The sequence below is a fragment of the Cyprinodon tularosa genome, unplaced genomic scaffold, assembly GCF_016077235.1.
Source record: "Cyprinodon tularosa strain WSP-4 unplaced genomic scaffold, ASM1607723v1 ctg265, whole genome shotgun sequence".
NCBI lineage: Eukaryota > Metazoa > Chordata > Actinopteri > Cyprinodontiformes > Cyprinodontidae > Cyprinodon > Cyprinodon tularosa.
In genome coordinates, this window is record NW_024038969.1 from 366,331 (window position 1) to 387,908 (window position 21,578).

At 36.4% G+C, this 21,578-nt stretch overlaps 2 protein-coding genes and 1 long non-coding RNA gene across 3 annotated transcripts in view; all 3 read right to left on the minus strand.

Annotated features, from left to right (window-relative positions):
• acaca (acetyl-CoA carboxylase alpha) overlaps positions 1–2,057 on the minus strand; it is a 45,913-nt gene extending 43,856 nt beyond the window's left edge. The window contains exons 1-2 of the mRNA XM_038289187.1: positions 1,799–2,057; positions 366–498 (exon numbers count right to left, since the gene is read on the minus strand). Coding sequence (XP_038145115.1) covers positions 366–498; positions 1,799–2,028 — 363 coding nt within the window. The 5' untranslated portion in view covers positions 2,029–2,057. The remainder of the gene's footprint in view (positions 1–365; positions 499–1,798) is intronic.
• An 8,215-nt stretch (positions 2,058–10,272) lies between these two features.
• LOC119786104 (T-box transcription factor TBX2-B-like) lies at positions 10,273–15,890 on the minus strand. Its single transcript, XM_038289203.1, has 7 exons — positions 15,343–15,890; positions 14,292–14,559; positions 14,062–14,208; positions 13,902–13,978; positions 13,675–13,811; positions 11,574–12,106; positions 10,273–10,668 (listed from the first exon to the last, which is right to left on the minus strand). Exons 1-7 carry the CDS (start codon positions 15,591–15,593, stop codon positions 10,285–10,287), a joined length of 1,797 nt encoding a protein of 598 aa, XP_038145131.1. The 5' UTR covers positions 15,594–15,890; the 3' UTR covers positions 10,273–10,284.
• Positions 15,891–17,415: 1,525 nt separating this feature from the next.
• Positions 17,416–18,048, minus strand: LOC119786099. Its single transcript, XR_005281150.1, has 2 exons — positions 17,979–18,048; positions 17,416–17,507 (listed from the first exon to the last, which is right to left on the minus strand). It is a non-coding gene; the product is annotated as an uncharacterized LOC119786099 (long non-coding RNA).
• Between the last annotated feature and the right edge of the window lie 3,530 nt (positions 18,049–21,578).

A 21,578-nucleotide genomic window follows, 5' to 3' on the forward strand; every position in this document is an offset into this window, starting at 1 on the left:
GGCCACTTTGTCAGCTAAAGGCATTTCCGTCACTATACTCCAATTAACAATTATCCGATTACTTGAATAGTTGCCGATTATTTCAATAATAAAAAAATTATGATTAATCCGATTAATTGTTTCAGCCCTAATTTGCACATAAAATAAAATCCAACACCATAAACAAAATACACAGAGATTTCTGGTGTTATCAAATATGTACAAATTTAAGAGCTTTTAAGAAGCACAAATGCATAAAATTGACTAAGCTTTAATGTTGTAAAAATATAACTGTGAGCCTACATCTAAAAGTATGACTGACAGCATTTTTGTTTTATAGGCTTTTTGTCATCATTTGAAGAGCGTGTCAATATAACATGAATTACCTTTTCAATGACTTTGTTGCCACCAAAGCGAGTGACAAATTCAGCGGGTGAAGCGACGGTGAAGTCCCGCTGGAGATCGATTCTCCTGCGATCTCTGCCCTGCTTTACCAAGTGTAGTCCTGACATGCTAGGTCTGTTTAAGAAAAAGAAAAGAAACACACAAAAAAAAATATATATTTAAAGCTTTAGTTTGGAAAACATAAGGGCACTTTGAGGTAGCTCAAACTCTTACATGAAAATCCCCAATGTGGGTCGAAAAAAAAAAATATAGCGGACATGAGGAAATATTTATATTTAATTTTGATAAGATACTTAACAGTATAAAGTAAATTGTTTGACTTCTGTATCTCACACATAGTTGTTTGTTGGAGAGTTACACAAGTGCCCAGAAATATTTATGCTAAAGAAGTCCTGACATCTGGAGAAACCTGAAAACTAGAGGGGAGTAACAAAGCTAAAGGGGAGTAACAAAGCTAAAGGGATAGGTTCATTTGAAAATCAAGGATTTCTTTTTTTCTGCATAGGCACTAAAATGTAAACGGGCTCAACAAGAAATGTGAGCTCTAATTATCAGCCAAGATAAGAACTTTAAGAGACAGGGGGCGATGAGAACTATGCGAACTCATGGGAGGAGCTTTGCTACCAGCTGGAGGGTGTGGTAGGACTGAGCTTGTTCTGCTGGTTGGCTTTCTCTGGCCTGATCCTGAACGGTTACATCACTGCAGCAATCACCGGCATGAGGAGAACGACTTTCAGTTAATTCAACAATGTAATGCTTCAAGACATAAATGGCTGAGTTTCAGCGTATTTCAAAGACCCCCCGCCCAGTATTTCCAGTTGTGAAGCTGTAATCCTTCTAAGAGTTTCCATGCTGTTTGTTGCTAGTTCTGATAACATTTTAAGGTCAAATTAATGCTTCAATAACATTGATCCTTTTTGAATAACATTTAAATTAATTTATTTAGATAGAAAGGGGATTTTTTAGGTTCCAAGCTCTGAATAATATAGTATTTAAAGTTAAATGAATTTAAATGAAAGACTGGCTAGAGTCAGAGGAATAAAGTCAGTTTTAGACAAAGGTCTATCAGTGCCGAGCATCTCCCTCTAACTGTTATTTCAAAAACTTATTTAATATCTTCTCCAAACCAAAACTTGGGAGCCTTTTTGTGGTCTTTTGAAAACCCACAGAGGCTTGTACACAAAGAAGCCTCTTTGAGCCAGTAAGCAAATAGGGAGGCTCCATTTTTCACACATACTGTAAAAAGGCTGATGCAGAAATGGAAAACTACACCAATGCTCCAACTCATACTTGACCAAAAAAAAAACTGTTTTACACAGATAAATGTTTTTTAATTACTAAATGATGAAGCCAATTATGAATAAAGAATAGTGGAAAACCAAAATAAACAATAAACCCAGATTTGGATTCCAACCTTAAATTGTGCACAGGGCCATCGATGAGGTCAAAACCCATCTCATTTGTGCTGTCGGAGCTACCAGAAGAAGGTGACACAGATCTCATCTCCTTGTCCTCCAGCGGCCCATCTAATCTCCCCTGGATTTCATCCTCCGAGTTCTCCTCCGATATGGAGCCCACGAGGAAGTGAGACTGCAAGGCTCCGACGGCCGGGTTCTTCTTGTCAGCACCGTCCTGCTGCGCCATGGCCGTCCGAAGTGAGCAGGCTGCAAAAACTACAAATGGGAAACAGTGCAGAAGCTAAAGCACTTAAAAAGCAGGGTCAAAGTTCGTAACATATCACATCATATCAAGCTGGAGCATAGGGCTGTTTGTTAAATTGCAAAAGCGGGTTGCACAAAACTTAAATTTTAATGATATTGCAACACTTGGGTCCAAACAGTGACCCAAATTGAGAACAGATTCTCAACAGGTACATTTACTAAGCATGTGAAGCCAGGTAAACGTATGCAATCATCACCTGCAAAACATTCAACAGTAGTCAGGAAAACATACATTAAATGCCTTAATTCAAAATAAACTAAATCAATCGACAAAACATATATATATATATATATATATATATATACATATATACATATATACATATATATATATATATATATATATATATATATATACACATATATATATACACATATATATATATATATATATACATATATATATATATATATCTATCTAGTACAGTATTGGTAAAATCAAAAATAAAAGAAACCTATAAAAAAAAGTGCATCAAGGATTTCTGGGCATGTCTAACCAAAAAGACATTTGGCCAACTCTGAAGAGCTTCTGGAAAGGTTTTTTACCAAAAATATTATGATGCAAAATATATCTATAATATCAAACTGATTGAAAAAAATTCCATATTAACCAAAGGCATTAACATCAAGGTAAGAAAATAAACAGATAAATAATTATATTCACAAGTTTGTGAAGGGCATGTCTAAGTGGCTCCTATTCTGAATAGTTTCAAATAACTTACTAATTATTTGAAAATAAATTATTAAATAACTATAACCCATTAAATTAAGAGTCAGCTTCTTAAATATTGAGAAAAGTCAATAAGTTACCATTAAACACACTTTACATTCTTATATTAGTAAGAAAACAAGCTCTGCAAAAACATTAAAAGAACAGCATATCTTACCAACAATAAAGTTACTAAATTACCACTAATGTCCCATTCGGTGGTAAAACAGAAATATTAAGCGGTAAGTAGACGCACCTTAACTCGCTGCCAAACCAACTAACTGCTCGGTTTACCTCCTGTTCGTTAAAGAAGGGAGAAAAGTGTCAGCAGGCACACCTTACCTATCGATAACTGCCTGCGGGACCAGAAAAACAAGCCGAGCACAGCAGACACACACACGGCTAAGGTGAGAAGCATCGTTAACAGGTAGTAACGGCTACATTTAGCCTGATAACTGTCCGAATTCCCGTCAGATATAATATCATTACATAACTAAAGCCGACACTTCACCAAAGCTTTTGAGTTGAAGAGACAATAAAGATTAACTGAAGGGGAGGTTGGAGCAGAGACTAGCTAGAGCTGGGATGCTGCTATAGCTAGCTCACCGGGGAGACGCTAATACCATAATATAAAGTGCTATTATAAACACAGAATGGGACTCAAGTCCTATACCCTGCTCTGGCATCAACGTAAAATGCCCTTCAGTGCATAAAGTTAGTGTAAATTATTTGGAATAAAATAATTAGTCGCCATAAACCTACCGGTGGAGATAAACTGGCACGTAATCCTGGAAAAGTTGACTCACATGAATCAACAAATTAACGGTGTCTTTCGCACATGTTTGCTCTGTAAAGATTACACACGCGCGCGCACAAAAAAAGGGGAAAGAAATCACATCATGATGAGGTCACACCGCTCAGACAGTCGCCTTAACAGCAGAGAATGGGGTGATGTGATGATGCGCAGGCAGGTTACTCCGGGACAACGACCTCTGACAGCCACTTCCGCTCTAGATCTAGTTCAAATAGATAACGATACTCCCTGAAAAAGGGCTTCACCCATATGCGCAATTGGATTAAGGAATAGTAGTAAGAATAAATAAATATGCAGCTTTCTTTATTATTTTTTTAATTTCTCATTCTTCTAATGTGGTACTTATATGTTTTAAACTTCTTTAATAAAATGTAATACAATTAATTAAAACTAATTTGAAACAATCTGGCAGGATAGTTCAACAGAAAGACTGCATAATCTTAATCTATGAAATTAAACTGTGAAACTTGTAACTAATGACTTTTCCTTGTCAAACAGAATCAAGTACTGTTGTACTTTACACGTTTGCATTTTTTTTTTATAAAACCAAACCTGTCTACAAAATTTGCAACCAAGGAGACTGTAAATTTCCATTCAGGAGCAATAAGCTTTGTTTATAGGACATTTATTAATATATATCTTTGCATCTTAACTATACTTTAAGAATTTCACAACTTTTTTCATAAATTATTCTCTGCAGTTCAAGTAAATTAAACAATGGGGAACTAATAAACTATTACTGGATTACTGGTACTGATACAGGAACCAGAGCAATAGAAACCTATGCAAACTACACTGTGTGTGAATATTTGGTAATAGGCTAAGGATTAAAAATCTTCATTCATTATGTTATTAGTCTTTCTTACAATTCACAAAAACGACTAAACAATTCAGACCTTCTAGTAGACTGTAGATTTTATAAAAACTCACTATGTCACTTCTCTGGATGTTTTGGTCGATGTGATGGAAATTACGTTTTTAAACATATTCAATGGACCAAAATAAAGATAAATGAATAAGATAAGTAATAATTAAAGAAGAACATCCCTGTGCTTTCTCCTCTATGAATTCAGGATAATTGAGTTGTTCTGTACATCTCTCTGAATGTGGTTGGTCTTTTCTTGGGTGGATCTTTTGAAAAATAAAATACAATGATTCTTTTGCTTTTTGTGGGTTTGAGAGGCAAACCTGGAAGGTTTAAGAATTCAAATATTTCTGTTGGTTTAATTACTCCTAAATTCCAAAGGGAGGTCATTAAACTAGAATGAGTTGAGTTTTAATGTCTGTCATTTTTTTAGTGTGAGAAATCGGGAATATGGAGTGAGAGTGTGTGAAAATATTGAGATGCATGAGAGTTGACAGCCTTGATATATATATATATATATATTTGTATATATAATATAATTGCATACTTTAATCCTATATATGTCGACTTTTTAATTAAATTAACAATCAGACCGTCTACATGATAAACTGAAGTGATTATCTACTATGTATGCTACAATCATTACAATAACTGTACATTAGCTGAAATAAATGTTTATTCCTATTTTCTTTGACGTACAAAATATGTCCTGTTTCCCCGTCTTTAACCGTTTTGGGTATTATGAAACAGTGCGTTGGAAATAAACTGATATTAGTCGCAAAAGTACAACACTTTTCAGCAATTCCATTCATCCAGGCAAAATTTCTATTCTGTTACATATAGATCTAGAATAGCTTCGTTCTAAGCGGGCCTATCAAATTTCGAAGTCATTCTGTGGGCGGGGTTAAAGCTGGTGCACTGGGGGGATGGACCCGGAAGTGTTGGGCTGTCAACAGCCAAGTCCACGTGCGCTCTTTTGCCGGTGTTGTTGTCTTATCTAATTTCAGTCTTGAGCAAAGCACATTCCACCGCGCCAAGCATGTCTCATTTTACATTATTCATTTTACAACCGTGGGGTAAAGGCAATAAAGAATCATACTCAGGCAAACATTAAGTTTCTGCCATTTTAAAATCTCACGGATGAAGTTCTTGCAGTTAACATGGCTTAAACCTAAATTTATAAAAACTATGAAAACAGCAGGAAAAACCTATGTGATCTGTCGAAAGTAGTTGGAAATAGATTTTACAATAGTCCATTCTTGTATTTCTGTTCCCCATATGTTATTAACAGATTCTAATTTATTATTATTATTATTTGTAAGCCTGGATCTTATCTATATTTAATGATATTTTAATTGAGCAAAATTTATTTTTGGATGTTGTTTTTCTTAGTTCATAAAGGGACAGATTATTTAGAAAAAAAACTGCAGTAGAAAATATTGCTTATGCCTGAAATGTATGGAAAGGAAAACCAGTTATTCTATGTTTTCAAACTTACCATCTAGTATCATAAAAAAAAAAAAAATACTAGAACATTTTTTTGCAAATAATTGTGTATATATAGTCTAAAACAAACCTTCTATGAATATACATTTGTTACTGTAGCTAACGACCACTAGATGGCAATATATGGCTGTGTTTTCTAACTATGTTTATTGGTGCCAAAAAATTTAAGTGAACTACACATAGTTGTGCTTTACTGTCTTTTTGGAAAGAAGCAAAATACTGTCAGCAAAATGTTGCATCGGAGATGGTGCTGTTCTGTCAGCCCCACAGCAGAAGATCCAAACTTCTCATAAAAAAAAATTCCTTTTAAAAGTAAGCAACTGTTAGAAGAAAGCAGTCTTTAGTAAAAAGAAGAGGAAAAACAGCTGAATCAACCTTGTATACTGGACCACTGATCAATACCCCGACTCTCTCCCAATGAGGAATGAAGATACCAGCCCCCCATGCCTCTGTATAGAAAAGTGACAATGCATGAATGGTGCTTTAAACCCTTGAACTGTTATTATTTAACTACTCCACTAGTTGCTTTGTTTGTAGGACTTGATCAGCATCCAACATTTTGACAATATGATCCATTGCAAACTTCTCAAATCATTCAGATTATGAAACCATCTTTGTGCACAGCCCTCTTCAGGTGGCTATAAAACTCTGGCTTAAACGTTGGGCCTAGAAAAGTAGCTTAAACATTTACTTTCCTGATACAATAAATAAGTGCCAAACTCATTTCCCTTCTCACAAAAAAATCAAATAAAAAGGAATTTGCAACAATTTAATTTGAAAATTTACTTCCCAGTTATGAATTTCTAATCTTTTTTTCTAAATAAAATCCCCTAAATGATCCAATTAAATTAATTAAATGAAATAAATTTGATTGGCACTTTCTGAAAGTGCATTGCTCCACCTTGCCCATGTTTTCTCCAGCTTTATCCTTTTCAAGATCTTGATAGAACAAAAAATGCTCCTGCGTGCTTGCCTGCTTTCGCTTGTGAAGACAAATTCAATAATTTATCTTGTGTCACTATCTGTCAGTATCTTAGATATTCTAAAACTGTGTCACATCTCCTGGGATGAGGTCAGCTTTTCTCACAGTTGATGTATTTGTGGTTCTCCCAACTCCTCAGGTGGATTTTAAATCAATTTATTCACTAGGTATTCTTTAAACACCAACAAGCTTCTTACAATTACGTAGGGCTGAAAAAATCATATATATCATGATTAATCAATTATTGAAATAATACTATATTTAACTATCAATTAATCATTAACTGGAGTATAGACTCTAAAACATGCTTTAAGTTTACAGAGCAAGCCATTTAGAGCAGTTATATCAAAATTGTAAAAAAAAAATTATATAAACATTTTGCATTTAAGAAAAAATAAAAATCTTTTTCATTCGTCAATATGCTCTATCCAGAACAGTGGAAAAGTTTTAGTTTCACCTAATTTAATTTATTAAAGAAACTACTTTAAGGAATCTTTGGCTATTTGAATATTAATCGTTTAATTGGAAAATTAAGTGACAGATTAACCAATTAGAAAATAATCAATAGTTCCAGCCCGACACACATGTATTTATTCACCAATCCACTGCAGCACAAACCACATGAGAAGTGATTACCATTAGCTGTCATTAGCAGTGGTAACTGCTAATGAGTGGATGGGACATATTGGGACATGTGTATATCACAGTTATGTAAATCGAAGCAAAACAAGGCAAGAAGAAAGATCTGAGAAACAGGGTCCTTATGGTAGGGCTATTGAGAAGGTCAGGATAACTGAGAAGCAAAGCAGGTGGATGTTTGCAGATATGATGCAGTGAGTGGGCCTATGGGTTCAGTGATACCAATAAGTTTGACGTTTATTATTTTAACGTAAATGATTAAATTTCAAAATCTTTTGAACGGAATTTATCTTTATATGTACGCTGTAGTTCAAGTTTTTGTTCTAAGTAAGGCATTTCTTACTTTGTTGGTAAGAAACTGTGATCTCTATATAGTCAGTAGATATTAAAGTAGAGGGGAGTAAAAAGGAGAACTTAGCCTTTTTACTCTGGATATTAATGGAAGTATTGAAAATTATTACAGTATAATCAATACAATTAAACCAATAGTTCCCTTTTCACCTTCTTGAATGCCTTCACAGGCAGAAAATGGAAAGAATGGCACAAATACGACCACATGGGCTTTTCTTACTGAGAAAAACACAAGAAGTTCACAAAACAAAAATACGGATTAATAACTCAAATGAACTTAAAGGATTAACCCTAACATCCAGACACAATCTGATCCGGGCTGGAGAGTGGAATCTTCCTGCAAAATCCATTTAAACTCCTGGAACAGGACTTCATGTTGACATATTGATCTAATCTATTTTAAAAGACTATCAGGTCGGCTACAGGGGACTCGATTCTGTGGTATAATACATTACAGTAGCTGAATACATCAGTAATGTAAAGGAAATCAAGGTTTTTATGCAAATGTTTTAAAAGCATTCAACAGCCATTTAGGTTTAAGTTTTTTTTTATCACAATTTAACAGACCAGAGACTATAAATGTTTAGTATCAAACTAAAATGGAGTAAATATAGATATCCTAAAAAAAAGCAGAAAAAACAACAATTATGGTTTTCATTAGGGCTGCAACAACGAATCGATAAAATCGATAAAAATCGACTTTTAAAAGCGTTGGCAACGAATTTAATCATCGATTAGTTGTGTCGCGCGATTAATGCGTCATCCGCCGCCGCCGTCATCCGGGGGAAGAAAAAAAAATATGGCGGAGCGAGTCAGCGCCGCAGTTGCAGTGTTGCCAACTCAGCGACTTTTCAGACCCCTCCAGCGACTATTTTTCAAAAAAGCGACTGGCGACAAATCTGGCGACTTTTTACGGTGTCACTGGCGGCTTTTGCCTGCCGTGGGGCGCCTCCCCCATCCCAACCCCTTTCTCCCTCTCCCACAGGAATCCCTCTCAGCGCGGCAGTCAGAGTCAGAGCCGCAGGATTTTAGTGAGGAGTTTACCCTCAGCGTCCAGACTGCAAATGAAGCGCGCATGCGCCGGGATTGACGGCGCAAATTGATCACAATAATTAAAATAGCCTGCGCTTTGTAAAGTGAAAAAAGTCGTAACATGCAACTTTTGTAAAAACAAATGACCATGGCACGGAAGCACCACTGTTATGACGCAGCACCTGAAAAGAAAACACGTTAGAGCCTTCAATGGCAGTGAAGAGAGCTGATCAGCAGGATGAGTAACCATGTTTGTTTCATTTTAAAGAGGGGAAACGTAACGTTAGTTTCTCAGGTAGCTCATCTGATGCTTTCCTTACCTTGTTAGTTGGTTACAGACAGTGATAAGGTTGGCTACTTATTTTACTTTTAATTTCATTTAAATTTGTTTAAGCAGCGTTTATATTTTCTTTATAAATAAATTAACTTGCAAATTATGAGGGCAAGGCTTTTAAAGTTTAAATCTTCTGGCAAAGATAAAGAAAAGAAGATCCTGCAATTTATGGAAGTAAAGCAGAACAAAATCCAGCAAGATCAGTAATATGTCAATTAATTATCTGCCACATTCCCATGTAAATATCAATGCAACGTTCATAAGTTACATACAGCTTATGAACGTTGCATTGATATTTGAAATATCAATGCAACGTTCATAAGCTGTATGTAACGCAATTTCGTTCTGTATGCACCCTGTGCATACAAAATGACAAATAAAGAAGTCTAAGTCTAAATATCTGTCTTTGGAGGATGTGTTTTTTTTACCACCCCTAGTTCTCTCATTTTTATTCCAAATACAATTTATAATTAGAATCACAGGGCTATTTTTATCTCTATGGTTCAGTATTTTCTCAAGTAGCAACTTTAACTGCTATACTTTCCTGTCTTAAAAGGCAGAACTCTTCTAGTCTAAAAAAACTCATTTGTTGAAATGGGGGGACCTATTGTTTGAACCCCTTAGGGGCTTTAAAAAACAAAAATGCCTGTCTCTTTTTGCGCTTTATGAAACAAAGTAGCCTATATTTTGTGGATGTACAGCTACATTTCTCATGTAAGTTTGCGTAGTTTTTACACAAACATTTATTTTTTCATATTGCACCAGTACAGTTAATGAGCAACCTGTACTTGTGTGCTTGTTTGTTCTGTCTAAAATGTTTATTTTGGAATAAAGAGGTTAATATAAAAAAATTTTTTTGTCCGATTCATCGATTAATCGAAAAAATAATCGGCCGATTCATCGATTTTTAAAATAATCGTTAGTTGCAGCCCTAGTTTTCATAAATATCATTTATTCCAGTTGCTATCCATGTGTAACATCCCAAACCTTATTTTTTGTTCCATTTCAAAAGTCTTGTGCCTGGCCTTCGTTTGGTAATTATAACACCCAGGCAGGAATCTCCAGTCTTTGCTCCCAGATTTGGACAGATCAGGCTGTGATAGTGACCCTCCAGGCAGGCTGCTGGTTAGGAGATGTTGGCAACCGGGGAAAGATTCTGTGATCTGATAAGGACTTATTCTCAACAAAGGCTGAAGGTTTCTGTGATGATGGATTCCAGAAAGAGATGGGCTGGCAGAACATATAGGTAGAGCCGGAATACTTGCTCCCACTGGAGCCATACAGCGGTATGAATAGGATGACATTCCATCAATAGGTGACAGGGAGTCTCCCTGTTTTGAAAAAAAAAAAATTTATACATCATAGCAATATTGTTTTGTGAATAAAAAAAAAAAGAAAATTAAAATGAGATAAAAAAAAACTTTTCAGCAGTTTACATAGTTGATGGCAGGAAGATTTCATACCAAGGGTTTACTGTCTCCACTGTAGCTACAAGCATGCTTAGTGTGAGGGATTGCCTTCGAGTCAATGAGACGATGCAATCAACTGGTTTTCCTTAGGTAGAAAACTTTGAATCAATTTGACTTTATGATCTGGTGAACTGTAAAGGGCCTTGAGATGACATGTGTTGTGAATTGGCTCTATAGAAATAAACTGAATTGAATTATAACAGGCAACAATGGTATGTTATATAGTCAAGATATTTCTGACCAAATCATAATGGTAAAGGGCACGAGCCTTCAACATTTTTCAATCCAGAAATAGAAATAGAAAGGACCTTTTTGCAATGACCAATAGTTGAGTCTTGATAAAGTTATGAACATCAGACGGACATCTGAGGGGCTGATAGCGAAGATTTACTGTAATTTGTTAAGCCTAGAGCTTTTTGAATCTGATTTCCGCCTGAAATCATACAAAATGCACAGTTCAGGTCTTTATCCACTTTTGTTACTTCAGTGAAGGTAAGACACGCATATTTTTTTACTAGCTTAAACACTATAGTTGATTTTATTTAATTGTGTATAAATTAGACAGCTGAAAAAAAATTAACAAACACTGCTTATACATACTCATGTAGTCCTATTTAAAAGTGGTTGAAGGAAGATCAGATAAAAAATTCTACCTCAGACCATTATTTTACCCTTTTATTATCCTAAGTGCATAATGTGCAGGACATTAGACTGGTAGATTTAATGATTTGGCAAGGCCAGAATTCATTGCATTTTCTAATACCCACCTGAGATGTCAAAGTAGGCTGTGAGAGAGAAAATGGAGCTGAAGACTGCAAAGTTTGAGATGACTGGAACCCTCTTTCAAAGCCATTAATTCCCTGCAAAGGGGTAAATCCACATCCTGTATCTGAAAATGAAAACCTCTCTGGTGTCATTCTCAGCTGTCCTTGCTGAAAAGATGCTCCTACGCTAACGGATGGTTGGTGGTTCACACTTGAGAAATCCAAAGTTGGGAGATGAAATGTACTGAGGCAGGCAGAGCTATGTGATTGTAACATTGAAGAAGGCCCTCCATCTTCCATTACATTCCTTTGGGTTTCATTAGAGCCTAATTCCAAAGAGTACTGATTGTAACAATGTCCTCTGCTAATCCCCATCTTCTTCAATCCAATGTTACTGTTGTTGCTTTTACTAAGACCGAACATGTCCACGTCTCCATCCATCAGCTTTATTGCACTTGCATTCCTAGAAAGGCTGGTTTTCAAAGCATAATTATATTCAAGGTCATTATCTGAATCATCGTCAGTATCCTTTGCATCTGTAAGGAAACAAATAGAAAATTTTTAACAAGAGAACATATGAAGTTATTATTGTTTACTAATGTGGGTTAGAGAGCTGAACCTTTTTAAGCTATTATGGAACAAAATGTGAGGCCAGTAGAAGTTATAAGATTAAATAAATACAGATGAGTATTAAGGTCATTTTTTGACAAAAAAAACAAAATTAGATTTTTTTTTTTTGATTTCATATATGGAATAGAGTTTAAATATCAAGAAGTTAGTTTTATACCTAAATAATTCAGTTACAATGATAATTAGAAATTAGAAGTGTTGTGTGATTAAAGTCAAAATATTGTGGATATAGTAGAAATTGTTGTGTTTTTGAATTAGGTTTGACATGTATGAAGATAAACAATATTTTTACTATTAAAGCCTGTTTTAAAGTTTAGTAGCCAGTTTTTGCACAAAACTAAATGGCTTTATAGCTCTTTGTGCTGGTCTCATTTAAGTGGGGCTGTTAAAATGTTTTGAACAGCATTCTCTCCATCAAGGGCGGATGTAGGAAATGTGGGGCCATAGGCAAAGACTGGCAAGGGGCCCTCTGAATTTACAGACCCATTATACAGATACAGAAAATTTAATAGAATAGACATCCATTATCTGTTCTAGGTTTTGTCCCTCTCTTCTTGTCCCTTTTCTTCTTGTTTTCCTCTCTATGTTTTGTACTCAGCTGACTTTTCATGCTGTCTCAAAAGGAATGAAAGATTTTTTCCAAGCACTAAGCTCACTTAGCTGATTGCTCCTTCCTGTGTTTCTAAAAAGGCAAAAGTAAATAACCCAGTCCTTCTTTTCACTGTAGACAAGCCATGATCTGCTTATCTGTTCTCCATCTTTCATTTGGATGAAATAATAGCTGCATGAATTATGACAGCAGACAAGATAGAGGAGAGCAGGAGGCGGGGTTACTAATCTACTTGCTCTGGAGAGCAGAGTTTGGTGCCTTTTATATGGATTTTTATCAAAAACATAATGTGCACAAATATGGAATAGTTGTATTAATCATACATGTAAACAGAGTTATATGGGGCCCCCAGGAACTTGGGGCCCTAGGCAAACTGCCTAGTTTTGCCTAATGGTAAATCCCCCCCTGCTCTCCATACAATCTCTGTTTTAGGCGCATGACTTTAAAGGGTTTCTTATGGATGAAACTTATTTCAGAAACAATTATTTCAGAAACAAATTATACAATTTCAAGAAATTGTATAATTTCTTTTCAGATTGCTTCAGAAAACCTACAATTAGAAAAGTCAATGATGCAATCAGTGACTTTTTTAGATGCTTCTGCTATCAAAAGAGAAATTTAATTCTGCTTTAGATGTAAAAATCTAAGATTAGCTGCCTAACAATACGGTGTTGGGAAGTTAGACATTAGAAAATGGGGATGATGTTATAATAGAAAAGTGCAAAATAAAAGTGACTAAAACAAACTGGACTGTATTTGCAAGTTTTATGAAAAGTTATGTATCCTTAAATGTCTAGATTGTGGTACATCCTTTATACCAAATCTCTAGATGATGGTACGCAACCTCTTCGTAGGTGAACTCACTTTCACAGGCTTGTGAGGATATCAGAGGGCTGCTGACCAGTTCCAGAGGAGAAGTTAGCGGCTCACTAGCACTGGGTTCCACAGATGAGTCATCAGAATCAGCACTGTTCTGGTCTGTTGCACTGAACTGTTTGCCCCTGTTTGTAAATACAGTAAAACCATATAAACTGGTTAAACTGTGGGAAAACGTCCATAAGTTCAATTAGTTGATTCTAAATAGTACCTACTTTCTCTCTCGTCTGCCATTCCCAGTATCTCTGAACCCTTTGGCAAAGGGATTGTTGTCAATTTTCAGCTGAGTTATCTAAATAGGGAAGGAGGAAAACTTGTCACTCAATTCTAACACAATGACCCACAGTTCTATTGTCAAAACAGCAAGAATTATACCTTTTCATTCTGATAGGCAGTGACAGCAATGAACTCAGTTTCTGGGAAAACGTATGTCCTAAAGGTGCTGTATGGCAGCTTCATAATGTCATCAGTCCTCACAATGTGAAACCTGGGTTGGTACTTATGCATGGAATTAAGGATAGTCTGAAAAATCAAGAAGAACCATAAAGTAGGCAATCATATCCATACTTCAATTTTTTACTATTTCAAATCTGACTCCTACTTACAAATCCATGCTTATCTGAGATGTTGTTTGTGAGTTTGAGTTTATGAAAAGCAACAGGCTTGCTCATCCACTGCTCTCCTTTTGACGGGCTGTCTGGGTGAATGTACATATGCTTTGGCATCTCCGGGTCAGCTTTTCCGGCCGCTCTCCATCTGGAGTTGTGAAACCTGTAGCGGCAATCGTCAACAGCGACAATGTCCATCAGCAGGATATATTTTGCGCTTTCCTTCAGCCCACTCACACAGATTTTGAAGGGTGGAAACATCCTCCTGTTGCAAAGATTAAATACAGAAAATAATTCAAAATTGAAGTTATCAAACTGAGAATATTTGCTCCTTAATTTTTTATGTTTTGGGCGGAGCTAGAGGGGGGGCCCAATCATTGGCCACCCAATCATTGGCCACCCCTGTGGCCAGCCCTACCATTTTTGTCCCATAATGCTGACAGTGGCAGCAGTAATACTCTCAATATTCAAAACATTTACAATTTTAATTGATTAACAATTACTTGACCAGAAAAACACTGTTGTTAATTATACACATCAATATACTAACATTAAAGATGATAAGTACAGAATTTATGCTCTTTTCAGAACTACGGTAGATTTTTTTTATATGGGATAAAGAGAAAATGCAAGTCAGTCTTTAGTTAAATCATAGATAAATACAGAGGCATAGCTGGAACATTTTTATAAGGGTGGCCAGGCAATAACCAATGTAAACTGAAGGGTGGGCGAAAGCGGGTTGGCACCAGAACCTTAGGGTCAATCTATACTGATCCAACAGGAAAATGAACAACCACAGCATCCATGTTTTCCAATTAAAGACAAATTATACTTTCCTGCAGCCTTTGCTAGCAAATAGATGCATGTATTTATGTTTTGAACTACAAACAGGAAAAGCGTTTCCTCATTTCCTCATACATATATATATATATATATATATATATATATATATATATATATATATATATATATATATATATATATATATATATATATATATATATATATTTTTTTTTTTTTTTTTTTTTTTGACATTTGGATTACTTGCCTCCCAGATTTTGTGATAACCATCTCAGTCCCCATCTTGTAAAATTCACTCCAAAGATCCTTTGATTCCAGTGTGACATTGGGATCGTCATCCAGCCATTGTTCGGGTCTTTCAACAACATTTATGGTGCGAGGACGCACTGGTCGACTCCGGAGCCCCGCAGCTGCGCGCAGCCGTGTGTCAGCAGCTCTCCGCTCCGACAGGGCATCAGGGAACGCTGCTCCCTGAACTTGGTAAGGATGGTAAGCCATTAGAACCGCAGGAATAAAAACCAGAAGCCTCTTAATCAGCGTTGAACTTTTTGTAGCGTAACCAGAAAGTGTTGAAAGTCTGTATATGTCGGTGAAACGTCAACGCCATCGGTGAACATAATTTGGAGAGCACGGCGCACACGGGTATTATACGTAAATACGTAAAAGTTATTTAAAAAGCTATAACAAACAAATAAACGAAAAAAAAACTGCAAACACAATTTAAAATTGAAAAATTTAGACGTGAAATGCCATTTTTTCTTGGAAGTCTTGCCTGTGGATGAAACCAATCTGAGGAAAGCGCATCTGTTCTGACAAGGGAAAGGACGTGGAGGAGGGGTGCGTTGGTTTTAAGCCCTCCCGCTAATTATGAGAAATTCAAACATGATTTACACAGTGCCTTTACAATTTACATATAAGAATAATATTAAAAAAGGTGCTTCTAAGGGCGAAAACATATTTGAAAAAGAAAAATAGTCAACTAATTTAGTTATTATTAATCATTAACTGGAGCATAAAGACTCTGAATGCCATCAACTATAAGAGCAACCCACAAAGAGCAGTAATTATACTTGTTCAAAAACATTTTTAAATATTTTGCATTCAAGACAAACATTTTTTCTTTCAAAATGCTTGATCCAGAACTCCATAGGTGTATTATCTTTAGCTTCAACCGGTTTAAACTCTGTATAAAATCTTATTAAAGTAATCTTAATCTAAATAAAACTTGGATTTCCAAAATAATCATTAGTTCAGGCCTAGTTCATTCCTTCATCATCAATAACAACTAGGCTCTACCATTTCCATCTTTTATTGTCACTTTTAAGTTGGGGTGCTCCCTTCCTCTGTTTTATTTGAACAAATTTAACACTGCAAAATCATGGCAGATCAATCCACATTAATTTACAACCTTTGAAGTATTTTACAACTTCATTAGATAGCATAATGAGGAGGACACTGTGGAATACAGTGAATATGATAGCTAATAAATAAGTTTGGAAAGATTTGCAATTATACATTTAATACTGATTAGTTTATCATTTCATCAACAATAACAGCTCAAAAGATGTGTATTATTTGCAGTACATTAGATGTTCCCAACAAGTTCTACACTGTGAAATATTTTAATCTTTTACTTCTTTGATACAAATGTTTTAAATAAAATCTTAACTCAGAATTCAGTGTCTCAGAAATCTTAAATACTTACTTAGATCATTTCAAAAAGGGTACTATACATATTTCAGGAATTCAAAAAAGATGTCCATTTCTATGTACTGACATGGTTTGGCCTCCTGAATGCATTAGTCCAGCAAGGTGTGGAAGAGATCAGCCAGTGGCAGTGCAGAGATTATATTCATGCTCAGGTTGCTTTGATAGCAGCTTTCAGGTTGCCTTTTGTATTATCAGGTGTGGTGTCTCTCACCTACATTCTCCTGCAAAAAAAAACAAAAAACAAAGCATTTTATGGGCTCAGCTCAGATCAGTTCTATGGCCATTCAAGCACCTTAATAAGATCACTGCTAAAGGCACCACCCGTTGGCAGTGCCATCAACAACTGCTGGACAATAAAATCAGTCTTTTATACAGTTAGTAGAGAGAAGTAGGAATTTAGTTCTCAAAATGTTCCTGGTCTGCTTCGACTAGTTATTTCATTCCTTTTAATTTTTTATGAACATTCTTTTATTCAGCACTAAGTTAACCAGCTGTCATGATGAGGTTTGCAAAGGGAAAAAGTGCACAAACTGACAGAAATGGAAATGAGCAGAGTGTCATGTTGGCTTTCAGGGATCTAACCCACATGCAGAACACTCAAAGGCTGGGAAAAAGTTCACAAAGTTTATTGAAGATAAATCACAATAAAGAACAACGATTTCTGGGATAACTGGGTCCGGGTCTGGTCACGACTGGTTTTCACTGCAGAGAGGGACAGATTGGTTAGCAGTCTTTCAGTGAACTTGCAGGTTGGGTGTAGAGGTGTGCAAAATAATGGTCATGATGATGCATCGTGATTCTAATTTTCATGATCTACTGCATCGATTCTTGACGCCAAGTATCGATTATTAATTTTAAAAAATTTGTAAATAAAATTGCATGAATGGTTGGCGAAAATCAGCCAAAAACAAGTGTAATACAACTTCCAGTCCAGTAGATGTCGCTGCGGATGTGTTGATGCACACTGCCTTGTGTCACATCATTTCTACTGCGCTGAGTCATTCAAAAACAAAACATGGAGGAGAAAATATTGCAATGCATCGCAATAATTCAAGTATCGTGATGCATCGTGATAGAATCGCATCGTGGCCCGTGAATCGTGAATCGAATCGAATCGTGACTCCTTTGGCAATACCCACCCCTAGTTGGGTGTTTGCAGGTCTATATCTGTACCTGATCAGAGATGAGCAGAGCGGTAGAAGGGGGGAACCAGGAGGGTCCAGAGGCTGAAGGCAGGCAGAGGCAGAGCAGAGCAGAGCAGATAATCTTACTGAGCAGGTTCAGAGCTTCTCCCTCAGCTCTTGCTGAGAGCGGGCAGGCAGGTTTCTGCCCCTCCTTAAATGCTGGTCTCCTGATGAGCTCATGAGCCGCAGGTGTGGTGGTAGCTTCAGATCCAGGAGACCTAGAACACCCTCTGCTGGAGAAAGGTGGACAGACCTCCAGATCCCAACACAGAGTCTGTAATGATAAATAAACAAAGAACTTGGAGGGAGAGTCAAACTGGGTCCTTTTTAAACATAAACTTAAAGACTTTTTATTGAGAGGTCAGTCATGTGAACATTAATAACCTAACTGACCTGATTTTATTTCTGTGATGTTTTAATGTGTAATTTGCTCTGTTGTTCTTGTGTACAGTCACTGTGTTTGTGTAAAAGCCTAACTGGGGACAGACATTGAGAATTAGCCTTAGCTAAAATGTTGTAGTGTGTGACATGATGCATGAAACATACTTGTCCCTATCAAATAAACGAAAAAAAAAAAGGCATGGTATACAGCCTGGATAGTTTGCCAGTTTATTAAAAATGCTTTTTTACAGTCACTTCATGTAGTTAGGTTACATTTTCTAATAAAAAATTGAAGAATACAACACAAGAAAACCTTTATTCTTCCTTTTGGATAACCCTTTTTTGATCTGGGAGTTGCCTTCTATTAGTTTTGGCTGCTCGTAGGTTTTCCTGAACACCATAGCCAGTCGGCTTTTAATTGAGGATGTTCTTAGGGATCAGACTGACTGTTCTAAAAGGACTGTCACCCTTTCAGTGCTAATTTTAGGAAGACTAAAACAGCCTCCTGTGCTGGCCTTCGCAAAAGAAAAAAAATCAGAATCATATTGAACTTTTCTGGGCTATGCCCCAACACCTCATATATGTCAGGAAACCAATGAGTTTAGATGTGCTCTAAATTACGGAAATAAAGATGCTCAATTATCCATACAGATATATGTCCAGACTTTGGAGATGGCTGCAACAAATATATGCAGAAGCTGCAAATTCCAAAACGTTAATTCAGAAAAATAGTAGGAGTGTGAAAATATATTTAACCCTTGTATTCTATTATAGAATAATAAGTCATTTATGTCCCATTCAGCCATTTTGATTTACTGGTGTCTATAGTTATTAAAATGTTGCCCTATTAGTGTTTTCAAAATGTATTTTTTTAATGTCTTCTTACATTTTTTTTAATATCCTTACATGACCTATGTAATTTTGACTGTTTTTTTTCTTTTGCTAAAAGCACTAAAGCCAAAGGGACATTTTATAGTCAAACAAGTCCATGCCTTGAGGCATCTGAGAAAGCAAGAGGAGGAAAAGGGTCCACAATGCTGAATAATACATGGCACTCAGTGTTATGAGCTGGAGTGATTCTATGAAAATAGAAATATTTAGAATAGAAATACTTTGTTCTTTGGAGGGGTATGTATTTTGCCTTTAAGATAGGTCTACATTTAGGCATACTTAGATTTTCATGTCTGTGGTGGATTTAGGAAATCCGAAGTTATAATGTCCTAGCTGTGTACACTTTGAAACCTAAAATACTGTAGAAACATCCGAGTACTGCAGCAGGGAGTTGCTAACCTGGCATAAGCCGGATTGATACCATGTAGAATTCAAATTGGACTACACATATCGTTCTGGGAAGGTGTAGTGTACAAAGTGTCTCATGTACAAAGTGTTTGCAAAGGGGAGGGAAATTAAGTCCAATTCTTTGAGTTGATTGGGTACCTGCCTCCCATGTCAAGTCTTTAGCCAATCATAGCAGCAGTAGTAGCTTTATTTGTTTCCCAACTTGATGAGTTGATTGATAAATTACACTCTTTTCACCTCCGGTCAGGGGGACAACCCAAATATCTTTCCCATCCACAAAGCCAAAAATAGCATTCTTGGTCATTTTTCAAAAAGTAATGACTGGCTGATTACTCATTTCGTTCTCCTGCCTAACTCTGCCCATTTTGTAATTACTGCTTATCATATCCACCTGTTCCAGCTTTTATTTAAACTGCTTGCTCCCGGTCATCAGTGCCAGATTATTGTTGAACTTTTGGTGTGAGCGATTTCTAGCATAACAAATTGTGTTCTGATTGCCTGATCCTGACCCGTTCTGACTCTTTGGACCACTGAGCCTGCCTGTTCCTGTTCTGATCTGTTTGCCTGACCTGTCTCCTCCTGCTGGATTCTTCTTGTGGACTGTACCTGGATCTGCCTCCTGACTTCGTCTTCTGGATTATCATGCCTTCCTTCGTCTGCATGGATTTGATCTCCGGTCAGTTCTGTAGTCTTAAAGGCTTCTGCGTCTGGAACTCTCTATGCCACTGCTGCATGTTGTCAGCCGTCCAGCTGGAATGAACCTCGTTTTCTGGGCTCGGACTGAACTCTAAAACCAGAGATTCCTGCGTTAGTCCTTCTAGCCACCGCTGCTATTGCCGATCCGCAGTTCATTTTTAAATAAATGCTTTTGAAGTAATCCCACTATCTGTCTTGCCTTGAATACTGGGTCTTCCGTTCTGAGCCTTGACAAAACAGCCATGTTTCGCGTCTTTCAGCCTTTAACTTCTTGTTGACCCCGTTGGCATCATATAGTACATGTCACTGCATTTTATTGGTATAAAACATTTCTGGCTCCTAGTAAGATGTGTTTTTATGAGTTTGTGAATTCACAAATCTCACAACAATTCTTCTTACTGGCAAGGTAATGGAAGTGCACCCATGAATGTATTTAAACCAATACCTCCAACACACTTCATACCAGACAACATAGAGAAATCAAAAGATATAAGACAAGATATTAAGAGAAAATGTGTAGACTTCCAAAAATCTTGTCAAGATTCCACTACTAAGTTGCCTGAAGTTGCCATGTTAATCTGTTTAAATGCTTATACATTTGAATAAAACATGTAAATATCCAGTTATTCATCTTCAGAGAGCCAGAGAATAGCATCCTAACTGTGTAGTGCAGTAGTGGCAGCATCATGGTGTGGGGTAAACTGTGAAGTACAGGGGTGGAATGATCATGATGTGGAAGCGTATTACTGCAGAAGGGACAGGTGAACTTTTAAAAAAGATGTCATCATAGAATATGAACTTCTTCTATCTGAAATATTTCAAGACATGAGACACAGTTAGCTGAACTGGCCTAGGACATTTATTATAAGTTATATCAGGGAATCTAAAGAAATTCATTTATAAGGGCAGATAAAGAAGACTTTTCAGTTACTGTAACAAGTTGGATATTATCCAAAGGATTGAGATCCTGCTTTAATCCTGTTAATGAAACCAGTTGGTGTCTGATGTGGCAATCCGTCTGTTGAGAGTATCAGCCTGACCCCACTTGGCCTAAATATCCCCATAGACAGACTGAAGGTGCTTCATTCAGTGTTCATTTTAGAGTTAAACAATGCTCTGTAATGTTACTGTTTTAGGACTACTGAAAATCACGTCTGAATTGTAGTTGCCTTGTGCCTTTTAAGTTTCGTATTTGCTGTATTTCTGACAGTTG

Excerpts from the sequence above, each read along its gene's own strand:
- LOC119786104 (XM_038289203.1), bottom strand. The coding sequence starts at position 15,593 with ATGGCTTACCATCCTTACCAAGTTCAGGGAGCAGCGTTCCCTGATGCC. Across the intron at positions 14,560-15,342 it reads GTTATCACAAAATCTGGGAG|GAGGATGTTTCCACCCTTCA; the intron begins GCAAGTAATCCA and ends TCTTTGCAACAG. Across the intron at positions 13,812-13,901 it reads AATGGCAGACGAGAGAGAAA|GGGCAAACAGTTCAGTGCAA; the intron begins GTAGGTACTATT and ends ATTTACAAACAG.